Source organism: Lygodium microphyllum, chromosome 26, assembly GCF_053477565.2.
Source record: "Lygodium microphyllum isolate KBCC chromosome 26, Lygodium_microphyllum_v1.1.10, whole genome shotgun sequence".
Lineage (NCBI taxonomy): Eukaryota > Viridiplantae > Streptophyta > Polypodiopsida > Schizaeales > Lygodiaceae > Lygodium > Lygodium microphyllum.
The window spans coordinates 72688510-72700993 of record NC_141160.1 but is presented as its reverse complement, the minus strand read 5'-3'; the positions used below and the strand labels follow the sequence as shown (position 1 = coordinate 72700993).

The window sequence follows — 12484 nt, the reverse complement described above, 5'->3', positions numbered from 1 at the left end:
ATTCACACAATCAAGCCTTCTAAAAAGTTTACTTGCATACACAGGTTTCTTTAGCATGATGAAATTTAGGAATATGCCCGCCAGATAGTATAGGCTAAAATGTTGAATCTCACATATGATTATCACCATTGATGAAAAAATCAAACTAACAATAGAGATGAGAGAGAAACTCACGTTCAAGAAGTAAGATACATGATCCATAAGAGCTATGGGAGCACATTCAAAAGGGATGTCATCCAAAGCCTGCTATCCGAATCAGTATACATAAGTTTGCAAAATCGTCAAATATCATAATGTATTATAGCTCAATCTCATGTGGTACTTTGAAGATTTACTAGCACGTACATTCGAAGGATCATCTTCCCCTCCAGCGTGCAGCAAAAAAATTCCTCTTGGTGTTGCTGCAGCAGCTGGATCAAATGATCTCAAGAATATCTCAACAGCAACTCTTATCCTGAAGCATCAATCATGTGCAGAAAGAACGACAGATCTTAGGACGTCAAGAAGGACGTAAAGAGTTCCAAAGATTAGGAGATAGGGAAAAAGACTCATGACAGACATTATCACTTGATTATCATTCATAGCCAGACTTCAAAGCATGATTAATTTGGTACTGGAGCATTCCTTTTCTCATATGGAAAGAGGGAAAGCATAAATATTCTAATTGTGTTATCATAAAGAAATCCAGTTACCTTCTGCAGTCTGCATTTCCATCCAGATATGATACAACTGATTGTATGCACTTTTTCTCAAGATTTGTACTTACTTCACCCTCTGATTGATGTGCCACCTCCAAGCTATCCCGGAGAACTTTGTATATCAATATCTGCAGCAATATAATTTTATAAGATAACTTGTTCAATCTGGTTGATTGCAAGATGGCCAGTGCCTTCATGATAAGTTACATTACAATTGATAACACAATGGACCTGTGAAAAGCTTCGCAGATTATGATGGTGGGTTGTCAAATATGGAATAACTGCTGGCAGTATATCCTGTATAAATGAATTGCGGAGAGAGTTGGGAGTTACATGCATCAAAATGTTCACTGCAATGAATACATAGGAAGACAGTTCCTGTCACATTACAAAAAAAAAAAGAAAAAAGAAAAGAAGGAAAACATAAGTCGCTCATCTAGAAGAAATCCATGCATCTTTAGGATTTAACATGGTGTTCAAACAGCCATTGAAAAGGTCATCCAGCTGTTTCTTAAAAAAAAAAAAGCAACAGAAACGTCTGATCTACACAGTAAGAATACAAAAGGCCAAATCAGCTCAAGTATATATACTCAGCCGTTCTATAATCCTGCCTATACCAGTAAGGAAGCCCCACCTGAACAACAGACATTCTTACAGAGCAGCCATTATCCTTTTGTCAAGATGAAAACATAAGACAATATATAAACATCTGATATCAAACCAATTTATGTCCTGCATGCAAATTCCACAGATAAGATGCCTTGGAGTTCACACAATTATCAAGAAGAACTTGCTAAAGACATTAAAGATGTACAAGCACTGATGAAATGACAATTTTAGAGTCTGCCCATTCCCTAGGGTGACTAGCCCATACAGTTAATGTTAGTCAAAGGAGACAGCTAGTAGAGTAAGCAACAAAATGGAACCCTAAAATTCATGAAAGAAAGTGAAAATCTTGATAACAGGGACTAGTAAAATTCCAGAGCAGCAAGTTTAGCAGCTAGTACTGACATGTGCAGGGGAAGAAGGGATAAACACATAGATTTGTGAAGCCATCAAAATCCAGAGACAGCAAAAGCAAGATAGAACATGGCAGCCCCAAGCAAGTGCAGTCAATCAAGGATCATGAAGCCCAAGGTATTGCAAGAAATGTAAAGGAAATGTGATTCTCTAGTCAAGCTCTTCATCAGCAAGCAAACAATAGCACTGGGGTCTGTATACAGAAAACCCAGGTTTGAACCAAAATGACCAAAAGTGACCATAAATAGACACAGTCAGATCTCCATAATGTCCTCACCAACTCAGTGATACGGCTTAGAACCAAGGGATGACAATAACACCCCTGGATGGTGTACTGAACATGCCAAATCTGGAGTAGATGCTGGGACTACCATCCCATATGTATATCCACAGAGGGTACGAACTCCACTCCTGGAGAAGTCCTGTAGGCTGCCTTTATAATACTTTGACTCCAGTTCAAAAGGCTCCAAGAACTCTTTAATCCAGGTAGCAGTTGTGGAGAAATCCTGGTAAGATCTTAATGCAAAAGAAGAGAATTGGGCTTGAGAATACATTATCACCTGCAGTCGATCTCTGGAGATGATTACGATGAAGGGAACTCTGGAAAGATAAAGACCTTTATCTGGTTGCTCCTTTGAATCCCCCCAATATAGCATTTGACGTGTATAGGACACAAGAGTACACCACAAAGCCTCCGGTTGAACATCTCGAAAAACTCATACCTTGGCATGATAATGTGGCTGACCACTTCCCACTACCATCAACCTCATAGGTCCCTTTAAATTATATAATACCTAAAGAAGAAGAAGAAGTGCCCTTTGGATAATAATCCTCACTCTGTCATACTCTCTCTCCAATTGATGCCGACAGTTGTGGCATATGCATTGGTGAATATTACTGACGAAGAGATAAAGGGTAACAAAGGAGGTCACAGGCATAGTTGAAGATGGAGCTTATGTGACAAGGTGGAATTCCAGCTCAACAATCTATGCGGATAGAAGAGGTCTGTGTTAAAGAGTGAGGTTTAAATAAGCTCAATGAAGAAGGCCTCACGAATCGCTTTGTAACCACTTACCCATGAGGACAAAGAGCAATTATCTATCAATCACATGAAAGAAATGCAGAATGGTGGGTGTTGAAGGCAAAGACTGAAATTCCCTATACTAAATGTCTAATGTGCCAACAAAGGCTTTATACTATAACACAGCCTCATACCATGTCAAGTCTGGAATTACAGCTTTAAGAGAAATGTGTGAACACCGCAATGGTCCTGCATGAATACAAGTAATCTCTGGCCTATGGCATGTGGTCCACAGCAACCCTATAGTAGTACAATTCTACTACTCAACAACGCCACTTTCCAAAGAGTGCAAGCTCCTAAAGAATACCATAAAATACACAAAACTAAGTAAAATGCATACTCAGTAGACTCACCACCGTGGCCAGCTCAAGAAGAATATCCATCTCCTGTAGAGTGGTCCTGCTACTTATAAAACTTCTAAGATGCACAGTGTTGGGATTTGATGGTCATGGTTATGCAATGGTCATCAGGGATATGCTCTAGAATGAATTGAACTCGTGATGTCACCATCGTCCAAAAGTTGACAACTTTCCAATGGCTTGCCCAAACTTGAAAATTTAATTCCCTGCCCAAACTTTCGTTCCAAACTTCTTTATATGCTCCTTTAACCACTCTCTTGGCCATTAAATTGAAAATTCCACTTTTGCTTTGCACACCACCACGATATGTGAGAGCAAGGTGTACTCTCAAAAGCGATAGGCTTTCATTGGTTTCACATACCTTGCTTTCAATATTGTGGTGGTATACAGAGCAAGGTATGTGAGAGCTATACTCTCAAAAATGATATGTGAAAGCAAGGTATACTCTCAAAAATAATATATGAAAGCAAGGCAACACGATATATGAAAGCAAGGTGTACTCTCGTGTTATTCAATGAAACAAATGGTACAACATAGGCACATCCCCAAACTACATCCTTGTGACGTGGCATGCCACACATGCGACGGTTCATCACTACGTATAGGGAATCACACATAGAGTAGAAACTAAGCAGGGCTTAGAGTCACTACTACTCCCTATACAGGTGTTTTTATAGGCAATTCCATGGTATACCTACAAAGCCCTTACACTCACCCCCACACAATGGATTGCTATCCTTAGCAATCTAAGGGTGGTTTTTTTTAATTGAGTCATTTTGGGGTCTTAACACAACTCATTCTAGCAAGTTGGTCACTATTTGCTAGCCTAGGATTGGATTCATTAACAGGGTTTTAACACAAACTTTTCTATCAAGTTGGTTAGTATCTATTACACTAGATTTCCTTCCATGGATGGGTGGTAATTCCCTAATTACAACTTAGTTACAGCAGTAACATTTATTATAAAACTAAGAAATGCAAATTAACTTATAATCTTGAACAATGGACACCCTATTGGATGCAAAATTGGCGCCCCTTTTGGTATTTATTTAACTTAATTGAAGAAGAAGTTGATGCACAAAGGTATTTTTCCAATCCCTTTCGGTATTCCAGCTCTCCTTGCTGTCCAAAATGACCAACAAGTCTTCGATTTGACTTGCCCCTTGATTCAGGTAGCCAATTGGTCTTCACCCGCTTTGATGGAGATGAAAAATGCCCCAAATTCATTGATTTGTTGGTCCCTCCACTTGGATTTGACTAAAAATGGCTTTAATCCTAAATTTCTCAACCTCTGTGATCTCAATGCTGTAATCTTCAGAGCAAGGCTATAGAAAGGCTAGGAGATGAGAGAGAAAATGCTAAGGAGAGAGAAAATTCGGATTTCTTCATGAAGAACTGAAGAAAATTTGTTATTTACTGTTGCTGCCCTGTCTCAACAACTTGTAGATGCAAAGAACTGAAGAAAATTAGGCATTTACTGTTGTTGCCCTGTATCAAGAGCTTATAGATTGTGTCACTTTTGCTGTTGATTGGTCTTCTCCTGCCCTAGGCTGCCTCAAAAGGTCCTCCAATGGCTGCAAATCAGACCAACATCTCCTCCCTCTCTCTTGAAAATTGAATACACTAGAATGCCTCTCTCTAGCCTTTAAAGACATTTTTCAAACTTGCATGGGCATTTTTGACAAGTGGCAACCTTCCCAAATAGTTTTTCCAACATTATCCATAATTAAATATTAATTTTCAGTCTTTCAATATTGAAAATTAATCTAATCATTATTTCGGTGCCCTGCAAAATAATCTAATTAGCCAATAATTTATTTGGCTAGGCAACTTCCATTCTCGAGTGTCTCTATGCCATCTTTGACCATTAGATTAGCATTAGGTACCATTAAGCGCCACTTTTCTAGTATCACCAACTGACACTTATGGCCAAATGAATGACCGAGGCCAACAACTGGCACTGGATACCACCAAGTACCTATGTGGCATAACTTATAGCAACTTTTCTCTTTGACATCCCGTGATTTTCTAGGATCCCGGGCTCGTAAAATTACTCTAACCCTAGTTACACCTCACATATGCAACATTTACTTAACCATGTGATTAAAAATTAATCCACATGCTAAGTGAGGTTTCAAAAATACATGTCCTCATGATAGCCCTCCCTCTTAAAATCCTTGCAATCGTCTTGGATTGAATTGCCAGATGCAGCAAAAGCAAAAAAGTGGATTGGAATTTCCACAAGGCATCATAGTTAACACAACATTGCGCACTATTGCTCAACTATTTCGTATGCCCAACACATGTTGAAAATTACCAACCAATCATAACATAACATAAGACTAAAAAAGAATCTTAAAAATATTTACAGATTATCGTGTGACATGTCTATTTCTTATGAGCTTAACTCATCTGGCAAAACCAAACCATAGCATAGCATAACCAAGCATAAACCATAGCTAAAACATCAATGGCATCATAACATATGCTGTTGTCCATGGAACCATATGTAAATCATTGAAAAATGAGCATAATTTGATAATAAACTGATCCCTTGTTGATTTGAGAACTTATCACAAAGTGCTGCAAATATGACCCCAAACTAATCACAAACGCATTGCAAAAACTGACCAACAATCATCCCAAAAGTGACCATAAACGGTTCTCAAGCTGATAAAAAATTGAGCTTAAACTGATCAGAATATTTGTCTCAAAATTGAGGTAAAATTCATGTGAGATTGATCATAAGCTGATGCAAAAGTATAGTTCGAGTGCCAAGGTGAAACTCATGTTCATCTATATACATCTCACAATGACTAGTATACTAAGTAGTGACCTCATGGCAAACAGACTATGAGCACAATACCTTGAATGCATGTGGAATACATCGAGATCTACAACATATGAGACTTGCCCATAACTGGAGGAGTGGAAATGCTATCTTCTCCTTGAGTATCACTTAATACTTCATAGCCTTGCTCTGTTGAACTTGACAGAGTCTGACTCGCTCTAATTGGAAGGTATCTAGGTAAAGTTGCAACAATTGAGGATGGTCAGCCAAGTCATCCTCTTCCATCCATTTGGCATCCATTGATGAATAATTCTGAAATTTTACCAAGTATCTCCTGGAAACTTTACCTTTGACCTTTCTTTTCTTATGTGCCAAAATTTGCTCGGGTATCAAAATCTTATCCAATTCCTCAACCTCAGGCTGAATTTCAGCAGACATATCCTTTGGCACATCATCATGAAAAGGCCTCAATAAACACACATGAAAGGCATTGTGTATCCACCAATGTGGAGGTAATTCCAGTCGATATGCCACATTGCTGATCTTCTCCAACACCTAGAAAGGCCCATAGTGTTGGGGGTAAAGGCACCTCCACCTAGCCGCTCGTGTATTACTACACTGACAGTACTCACCATTGTACATTGCAGGTGGTGGACACCCGTCACCGTCACTTTATTCTTTATTCTTTTAGTGACAATTTGAATAAAGGAAGGCTTGGTCACACATTGTGACTGTTGGAGTTCCCACTTCGTATCTCTCTCTTTCTTGCTATTGCTATCCTGCCATAGCTCTTCCAAGTAAGCTTCGATCCTTCTCACCTTTCAACTGGTATTAGAGCATGGATTCATGACTGCTCGAGTAGCTTGGTTCGTGGAGTCTTCAGCTTCCTGTTGAATCCCTACATTTATTGGGTCTCCTTCTCGGGCAGCCATGGCTTCTTTCACCTAGGTATGTTCATATGCTTCCATTGCTTCTCAGCTTGCACTAGCCTTGAATAGGCTTGATCTGCCACTTGAGTGGGCTTCTTTGAGCATCATTGGTGTCCCCCCTTATTCCCCATAACCCTCAGCACAGGCAGCAACAAACCCAACAGCAGCTAGCGTGTTTGTGCCTGTTTGGGCTGCTGCCTCCCCTATCAGATTTCCTCACTCCCAGGCCCCTCTACAACTTGGAAATGATCCTTGGCATCTTGGCAATGATTGCTGACCATCTTGGCATTCATCCTTTGGATTTGAGCTCAGTTTTGACATGTTGAGCTTCAGCCCTTGACTGTGGAAATAGAGAAGATTGCTGTTATCCTTCTAGGACAGCATGTTTTGTTATGCCTATGGCTTATATTATGCTACGGGGATGCTATTATTGTATTTGGACCTTATGTTGATGCTTTGGAGCACTTGTGGGATGCTTTGAGCCATTGATAGCTCATTTTTCACACGATTTACGGCTGTATACAGTTCTGGGAAGCAAGCATTTACAGGGGAGTTTATGCCTAATGCCTACGGATATGGTTTGGGAGCTTCATGATGTATCCATGTATGTGGAGTATGCCACATGTTGCCTTTGCCTTGGATATTGATTTGAACTTGGATTGAGCATTGTTTAGCTCAGTTTAGGACTGTGATTTCAAGCTGTTTACAGCAGGGCTGGTCGTACCTCTCAGTGGATATTTAATACCTCTTGGATTCCGGCTATATCTTGGCTATATACATTGATGTAGTAACTCTCGGGGATTAACATAGAGCTTGGATTTTCCCTTGGATCATTGGTTGAGCTTAAGCTTGCTTCGCATAGCATTTGGATCTCCATCTTTGATGTACTTATGGCATGTACTTCACTTATGTCTGACCGGTCTTGACATGCTTGGTCTATGCCACTACTACATGCCCGTTACATTGTCTGGAGTTGGATGCTACTGAACCTTGCTTTGGCTTGACATTCGATTGCATGGAGCTTACTTTGGCTATTTCTCGACTTTCCATAGTTACAGTTTGGATGTACTTGATGTCTATGGATGCTATGTACGGATGCTACACAGACTATATACTCGTGAGGTCTTATTGATGCTTAATCTTGGATCTTCTGGCACTGGTACTATCATATGCCCTTGTTGAGCTTCTTTGCTTGATATTTACGGCTTTTGTGCAAGTGGGAGCGTCTTTGGATACTTGACAGACATTGAGCATGCAGTTTATGCTACTTGAGCATTTGGACACTTGAGATTGGGATCTTCACTTGGATGTTGCATGGTTGATATGCCGTGGTCCTCACAAATGTACTTGGGCTGATTTGGGCTTTGCACTCCCTGAGCATACACCTATTTGTGTCAGGGCTTGCCATTGTTGTGTACACTTTGCCCTATTACACTAGGGATGTGCCGATATCACCTTATTACACAAGCTATCTTTGGGATATGTATTGTCATTTGTTACTTAAACTTTTCTATCTATGGACTTGAATTTCAATATTTCGCATGATACATCAAGCTCTCACAATTTTTCTTTCCTAAACATAAATTTTTAAGATTCAAGAAGCTCATACACAGAGGAAATCATCTCTAACCATGAAATCAGCATATTGTAGAAGCTGCCACTGGAGAAGACCCTTAAGTTTCGCAACATGACATTGAATGCCGAAGGCAGCATTAAATATCAACGCATTGCGAGTGACCTGAATATGCCAAGAAACCCACATTTTGAAAAAGTGAAATATAATCTTCATGTGAGAATGAGGTAGATAATTGCATTTAGGTTTTCCAAAAACCCGGTAAAGTGGACGGATCTTTTGTCACAACTCTATAGAAACAGAATTTGTATCCTTTTTCATTAATTTGTCTATATAATGATTTATTAAATTTATTTCCTTTGCACTAATTAGATATAAAGAAAAGTGCATTGGAGCTGGCCACTGATGAGTGGTCATAGGTTATGGTGGACCCACGCGGTGGGTTAGAGAAAAGATAGTTCACACTTCCACCTATATGACCCGATTGGGCGCCTGTGACTAGAACTCACGCATATCAGGGTTAGACTCGTACACAGAAAGGATTGATGCCTTGAAGTGTGGGCTAGATCCACCAGAACAAACAGTTACAATCAACAAGATGGCATGATCACGAAATGCTTGTATAATGTACATGTGTGGGCTGAAAGCTTGAAATGCACATTTCTTTGCACAGGAAAGTCACATGAAGATTCGGATACCATTTTTGCGATGTACACGGAAAAAGTTTTCATATGACACCCATATTGGGGGGGGTCCCTAAATTTTAGGAGGTCCCTAAAATTTAGGAGCCTCGAATTAGCCTAAAAATGCTAGTCCTAAAAAATAGGGATGTCATTCTAAAAATAGTAAGTTCTGTACTCTGACTGTGCTTACTAAATTTGGTTGTTTCTATTCTTGACAGTATTCAACCCAAAAAGGAAGGCCATAGAGAAGAGACAAGTGTCAAGACACTTGTCACACAAGTTTCCAAGTGTCCCACCACTTGTCACATCTCATGACATGTGGCTGGACACTTGTCTTGTGCTACTCCACTTTCTCCTTTTGTACTAGCTCTCCCCTCTCCTATAAATAAGAGCTCGTTTTTCTTCATTCATCATCATTTTTCTTTGCTGTAAACTCATGTACAACACCCACAGATAGCTAGAAACTGGCCCCATCCATCCCCATCATCATCCCCCACTTCTCCATTATCAAATTCCTCCATATTCCCTCTTCTATCACTGTTTTTTTACAAGACAACAAGCCTGTAAATTCATTACAGCACCTCCTTCTCGAGCTCTTTCTTCCATTTTAGCTACAAGAAGTAAGCCCTATCCATGTACTGCTGATCAACGATGGAGAAAGGCTGAATTCCCCTTTTTCTTCTCTCATACTGTAAAGAAAACGGTTCTTATCATTGCATAATAGATAATGCATGTGTGTTTGTACATCTTTGCATGATCTTGTGAGAGTGAGAATTACTTCTTCTCACTCTCAGGTTGGTTGTAACTGAGCTCTTCCCTAAGGGACTTGGGTTGAGCAGAAATACATTCCTTCGGGGGGGGGGGGGGGGGGGGTTTGCCCATCTTCAACCCTCAATCTTGTCTCCATTACTTTTACATTTTCATGGCTGTAATTTTGTGAGTAATTTTCATTTTCAGCTTTAAGTGTTCATTCTCTTTTATATTAAATCTCGAAAACAAGCGAATATCATAATTGTTAAGCATACTACGTTGTTCGGGGCGTTTACATCTTTATGCCCACCACCGCAAGCCAAATGATTGAGAGAAGGGCCTGAATGTTTTGAGCAAAAGGGCTAGAAATGAATCTGTGACGGGAAGACTCTACTATAGTCATACAAAACAAACAATTCCCATTGGATATACCTCTATGGTGAAGGGCCCAAACAAAAGGGAGGCCCCCCACCAACATTCTCCAAATGAATACCTTGCATTTGAATGGTGTCTTATTGATCCATCCCTCCATTATTGTCAATTTCCACCAAGCTTTAGATTTGTGCAATCCCCAAAGAGAATTGCATTGGTAGTGATCCATGCAAAATCTTCGTTCATGAGATGATAAATTTGATGAGCCAAGTACAACTGAAGGGTCAAACGCCTTGCAAGATCCCAGTCCTAATAAGGGAAATCAAAATCCTGAACAAGAAAGGGCTACCAATCTTGCAAGAGATCAAAGAGTCTACCCTAGAGATCATTGTAGCCACGAGATATTCGAAAAACCTTTGATGGTCTCAGCAACATTAGGGTGCCTCGGGCAAGCGAGTGGCATTAGCCACCGAGGTCAATCCAAGGTGTGCCATGCGATTAAATTTAGGTCTCTCCTCCAATTTGCCATCCCGCAAAAAATCAAAGATACCATCGGAATTTCCATCGGCAATAAATTAACCACTATTTGTCCTTTGTCGAACGCCAATGGACCTTGGAAAGGACAATTTTCTATGAAGACACCAAGAGATGAGAAGACTTGAGGCAAATGTAGAAAAGCAAGCTTCAATATTAAGGATGTGCCACCAAGAACCCCGAATCCTTCTATTGACATGGCAAAGGCCCCGTTCTTTAAGAAAAGAATGAGCAATAAGGGTCTAGGGCTGTTGACCAATACACAAGGCCTGAAACAGTGACCAACGGAGGGCTATCATATGGGTGCCCACATCCAAAACAGCCCCACCTCACATAGATTTCGGGGTGCAAATACCTACTTCCATAGAATCCTTCTTCCAGAGCATAAAACAAAAATGGCGGGCGAGATCCTTCAAGGCAACATGCTCCAAGGCAGCAATGGCATGAAGTAGGTGACCATACGAACTGTAATGGTTTGGGCTAGTTTGAGACGCACATGGAATAACCAAGCTTGAGAATTCCAATAAACAAACTTAGCTTCCAATTTCTGTAATATTCATTTCAGAAAGACATTTCGGACATAATTGTTTTCAGACGCGTTTGAAATGAATTTCAGACGTCTGTAAACGTCTGAAAAACAAGCGTCTGAAAACCCCATATCAGACTTGACGTTTTTTTAAATTAAAAAATGTTGACGACTTGAACACCTGCACCCAAGGTATATATTCATACAAACCTTCGTCTTATCAATAAAATTAAGGAATCAGGCTATGAAAAGATTGAGGTTACATTGGACATGCTTAACAAGGAGAAGGATGATGATAGATTGCTTGCATTGCAGCAGATACGAGAGGAAGAGGACATCGTAGCCTCATTGCCAGTGCCACAGAGGGAGGCAAGCACTAGTGATGATCCTGGCTCGAGTTCTCTTGGTCCACATCAAAGGGAGGAGGATGATGATGATGATGATGATGATGATGATGATGATGATGATGATGATAATGATGAGCTGGAGGAGGAGGAGGAGGACTGCACTCTTGAGAATGATGAAGATGATGAGTAGATTAGTTGATGACAGATGAATCATGAATCATGATATATGATGTGACTCTATTATGCTGCATGCAGTTTTCAATTTTGCTTTTGGTTGTTCCCTTTCAGTTTTTAGTCTACTATGCAGTTGGCATTGGGCAACTTGGCTTGAATCTTGATGACAGATGTATCATGTATCATGTCAATTCCTTGAAAGTTGAATGATGAATCATGAATCCTTCTATATTGACTCAAACTCTCGAGTCTCAGTCTTCAAAGTTCAAGAGTTGTGCATTGTTCTTTTATTTTGAAATTAGCACATGTTTATCATGTTTATCATATCTTAAAGTTGTGTATTTTTCTCATATTTTGTTAAGAATATGTTAAAAAATTAGGGTCACGTATGATTCAGGTCTAGGGTCTGAATCATACTCGTTTCATACTTTCATACGCGTTTGCGTTTGACGTTTGATTCATGTATGGAAAAACTATGATTTCGGATGCACATCAACCCCCAAGGGGTAACCAAGATGCCTTACAATGTAGTGGTGCTATACAACCTTACCTTGCCATCCTAAATCTAGCAAATTAGAGGCCATGAAATCAATAAGGGAAGATTTGGTGGCGTTTATTTGCAAGCCCAACATATTCCTAAGCAACTC

The 12484-nt window shown here is 39.9% G+C and overlaps 1 protein-coding gene across 3 annotated transcripts in view; it reads right to left on the bottom strand.

The window, feature by feature from the left end:
* The window catches only part of LOC148013403 (uncharacterized), a 107573-nt gene that overhangs the window by 10518 nt on the left and 84571 nt on the right, over positions 1-12484 (bottom strand). For 2 of the 3 annotated variants that reach the window (XM_087668196.1, XM_087668194.1), the window contains exons 5-8: positions 930-1076; positions 693-826; positions 346-454; positions 175-243 (exon numbers count right to left, since the gene is read on the bottom strand). In XM_087668196.1, the coding sequence (XP_087524322.1) occupies positions 175-243; positions 346-454; positions 693-826; positions 930-1076 (459 nt within the window). The remainder of the gene's footprint in view (positions 1-174; positions 244-345; positions 455-692; positions 827-929; positions 1077-12484) is intronic. The other variant, XM_087668197.1, reaches the window with a different exon arrangement.